Genomic DNA, 4,079 nt, shown 5'->3' with positions numbered 1-4,079 from the left:
GCCCCGGTCACACTCCGCCAGGGCATGGCCCAGGCACTCTCCGGCAGCCCCTTGATCCTGCCGGGCCCCGGCACTGCCACGGCCCCCACAGGCAGGCTGGCACAGGCTCCTCACCAGGTTGCCCAGCTCAAGATCGTTCCCACCAACTCAGTTAACTTTCTCACTTCATGTGATCTCCAAAATGTTCAATGAAAAGAATTTTAAAAAATTAGAAGTCAAACAAGCACATGATTTTCCAGCTGCCTTTGAAAACTCCCACGGGATGTGCCCGAAGGTGGAGAGCAGCCACCACGTGCTTCAGAAGCACTCAGCAGACAGGACTGCCAGGGCCCCACGCTCCCTCATGACAGTCCAAGCGCAGGTGCCCCTGGAGCTGAGAGGTAGCAACCCCTCCACCCCGTCTGCAAAGCAGGGCCTCGCTGGGCCGCCTGGGCACATGGACGCCGAGGCCCTCTGAGCTCAGCTTCCTCCAAGCGAGTGGTGGCTCAGGCTGCACTGAGCAGGGGACAGGCGCGGCCACCCTCAGCGCCTACTTCCTGACCGTTTCAAGCCTGGGCAACTTCACAAACCACTGTCCGCCCCAACTTACCTTGGGTATGGAAGAAAAGGGGCCGCCACTAGACGTGACGATGTGGCCTCTGCAGGTGGCCGTACGGCTTCCTGGCCAGACAGGAGGCAGCGGCACCCTGGGGACCCCCCGCAAGGACCCTGGGAGGCGCCCTGCCCGGGCGGGGGTGGTACGCACCTCTTCCGCAGCGTGGACTCGCACACCTTGACCACGCTGATGACCTCCTTGACGGTTCTGCGGAAATCGTGCATCCTGGCTGCGACCAGCAGCGCTGGAAAGGCACGCGCGGGGCCCTGAGAAGCAGGCCTGTGCCGCGCCCCAGGTCAGAGGGGTGGGGACTGCAGGCAGCGGGACCCTGCCTGGACGCCGTGCCACAGGCACGCTGCTGGGAGACGCCGCGTTCTGCCTGTGGGTCATCAGAACACCCTGCGAGCGAGTGGGCCGCCACTTAGTGTGTAGAGCCTGCTGGTCGCCCACGGTTAGGTACAAGGACAACCAGAGGACGCTCTGGGAGAACTGCACGCAGCCCCTGAAAGCAAGCGCGTTAACTCTGCGGGGACCTGTCTGGGAAAAGTAAGGGGGGACCTGGGCTCTGAGGACCCGGCCCAGGCTGGGGAGGAAAGGAGGCGGCCCCACGTGCTGTGCGTGGAGACCATGGCCAGTGGACCCGGAACCTGCACTGCAGTCTCAGAGGTCAGAGGTCAGGCTTTGAGATGGGACACGAAGCGTGGGCAGCGCTGCGCCTGCTGACGCCCGAGCACAGGACGCAGCTCGGCTCGCACTCGGGAAGGAAGGCGCCCTGTGGGTGCCTGGAAAGGGGCCAGGAGGAAAAGCAAGGGCCCTGCCGGCCTCCTGGGGAGGGGTTCCAGGTCCAGGGGCTCCGGCACACCGGTGGCACCAGGAACACAGCAGGACTGTCTGTGGGCAACTGCCACCAGAGGGGACACCACGCAGCTGTCCCCTGGGGTTCAGGGAGCCAGCTGAAAGGCTGGGGCACCCACGCTCTGCAGTAATGACTCAGCATGGGGGCGGGGCACAGCGACCCAGCAGTCAAGCCCTGGGTCAAGGCCAGGGAGCCGGGTGGTCCCTCAGCATGTAAGGTCTTGCTCTCCCCCCAGGACGCAGGCACAGGAGAGGCTGGGAGGCAGCTCTGGGAAGGCTGCCCTGACTCAGACATGGGTACCTGCCCCGCAGAGGCCCGAGGGGCGCCGGCCCGTGTGCATCCAGTCCCTCTTCATCCTCTGCAGGAGCCGGAGGGCCGTCATGGACACCTCGTGGTTCTTGTCCCCGAACTCCAGCAGGTGGGCGAAGCGCGGGATGTACAGGCAGGGGTCTGCGTTAGACACGCGCCTCAGTCGTGCCCTGCCGCGGGCGCATCGCCACCATCCAGGCGGCACGAAGCACGTCCCGCCCGCGGATCCACCCTCACCCGCCGCACGCGGCACAGGCTCCCTGGGGCCCCCTCCCCTGGGGCTTGCTGCGGCCGGTGCCCTGCGCCTGGGGCGGGGCGCTAGGCCCCAACAGGCGCCGCAGGCGGGGGTGTGGGCGCCCGCGCGACACCCTGCAGCTCCGTCTGGCGGTTCGTGGGCTACCAGCGAGGCTGAGCACACGTCTTACATTTCCACTTGCTGCCCTTGCTCTGTGAAATGCCACCTTCCGCTTTCTGACCCTTTGTCCAAGAGCCACGGGCGTCGCCCCTGTACCTCAGCGCCTCTCGGTAGCCGATGGAAAGCGGCCGGGCGCGCGGAAGCGGGAAGGGGTGACGCGCATGCGCACACAGGCCGGGCGACCAGGCGCTGGGCGCCCAGGCTTCACAGAGCGCCCAGCTCGGCGTGGGCAGCACCACCGAGTCACTTAAGGACTCAGCCGAGCACTGCGATTGCAACGCGTGCCCTCGGGGAAGCTCAAACGTCGGGCGAGAGGAAAGCCTCGCTCAAGAGGGACTGCTGGGGCTGAGGCCACGGAGCGGGCGCCGTGAGGGGGCAGCGCTGGCAGACAGCGGGGCACCGGGGAGAGTGGGGGACCCTGGGGGGCACGGGGCGGGGCTGCTGAGCTCACTGAACCCCGCCCCTACCCTGGGCATCCTCCTCCTGCCACGTGGGCCGGCTCCTCCCGGCACCTCCTGACCTGATCACGCTCTGACCCTCAAGTCCTGCGAGCTCCTAAGAGGACCACTATGTGTCCCCTGACAGCTTTGGCTCACGTGAAGGACCCAGGAACGGTTTCTGAGGCCAGGGAGATTAGCACCAGCCTCTGAGGAACTGCGTGGACCCAACTGACACTGCCCTACACAAGCAAGCAGTGCCTCCCGATGGTGACCCACTACCAGGACCCTAATAGCCGCACCCCTCCCAACACAGGAAGCTGCTAGCTCTCACCCCCTTTCCAGGTGAGCAGAGGCCACAGAAACTGCAGGTGTCCGAGGCCACATGCCCCCCCTCGGGAGCGGGGAGCAGACACAGGGTTGGGCCTAGGCAATGTGGAGCTACAGGCCACTTCTACCCTGGATGTATCGGATTTATTTGGAGGTTTATATGGTGATTTGGTTGCTTAAAAATATATTATTGGGAGAAAACAACTGAGATATATTTTTTAAATTATATAATTCTTAAGGTTTCTAACTATTTTCAATAAAACATAAACTATCGGAGCTACGGTTTTAAAAAGCACGTTAAAAGATCTCATCCTGACTAAAATAGGACTTTGACACTAAATTCTTGAAGCAGAAAAACTGAAGTTTAAAAATACCGGTACAAATTTCAAGACAAATATACCAGGAGACAGGGTGGTGGTGAGAAGAACCGGGGGGGGCGGGAAGAGGCTAAGAGTAACAACCCACAAACTCAGACCACGTGACCTGAGCGAGAGTCTCTCATAAGCTGGAGAAAAAGGCAAAATCTAAGATATGCTATTTACGAGAAAATGCAAAAATGCGAAGAACAAACGGCTGTGCTGGGACACGTGCGCAGGGTCGCCCAGGGCAGAGGGCGGCAGTCACGCCACCGCCACGCTGGGTTCAAGGCGATGGAGCCGTGAAAGGGGCCAAGGTGAACATTTTATGATGGAGAGAAAACCACCCTAAAGGCAGACAGACGTTCAGTAAGAACCAAACACAGCACAAAGCGCTGGACACAAATTTCAAACCACGCTAATGTGAGGCTAACACAGCTCTCAAACTTGACAATCTAAGGGGAAAAAGATCACGTGGGAAGCTGGACACCACCACCACAGGCCGGATTTAACAAATACGTTTTAAGTTCAACACCCTACAAACAGCAATGATGCCTCTCTAAAGTCCGGGGGACAGTTATGAAAACTGGCCACGTCTTAGAGAACAAAGCAGCCCTCGACATGTCCCGGAGAGGAGAACTCTTACAGGGCATGCCCTTGACCTCGAGTGAGAACACTGAAGCTTAGCCAGTAAAAGGTAAACACGGTACCCGCACTTCCAAGCAAACTATTAGGATATTAGGTAACTTCGTAGACTTCCTTCAACGCGTTGTTAAAGGAG

General features: G+C 60.6%; 1 protein-coding gene across 1 annotated transcript in view; it reads right to left on the bottom strand.

Annotated features, from left to right (window-relative positions):
• The window catches only part of BRF1 (BRF1, RNA polymerase III transcription initiation factor subunit), a 15,514-nt gene extending 12,582 nt beyond the window's left edge, over window positions 1–2,932 (bottom strand). Inside the window, 5 exon segments of the mRNA XM_011377719.2 lie at window positions 746–839; window positions 1,752–1,901; window positions 2,186–2,321; window positions 2,323–2,357; window positions 2,360–2,932. Coding sequence (XP_011376021.2) covers window positions 746–839; window positions 1,752–1,901; window positions 2,186–2,321; window positions 2,323–2,357; window positions 2,360–2,651 — 707 coding nt within the window. The 5' untranslated portion in view covers window positions 2,652–2,932.
• Window positions 2,933–4,079: the final 1,147 nt, after the last annotated feature.

Source organism: Pteropus vampyrus, unplaced genomic scaffold, assembly GCF_000151845.1.
Source record: "Pteropus vampyrus isolate Shadow unplaced genomic scaffold, Pvam_2.0 Scaffold320, whole genome shotgun sequence".
Classification (NCBI taxonomy): domain Eukaryota; kingdom Metazoa; phylum Chordata; class Mammalia; order Chiroptera; family Pteropodidae; genus Pteropus; species Pteropus vampyrus.
The sequence above is the reverse complement of the archived record's forward strand: the minus strand, read 5'-3'. Positions and strand labels throughout refer to the sequence as shown.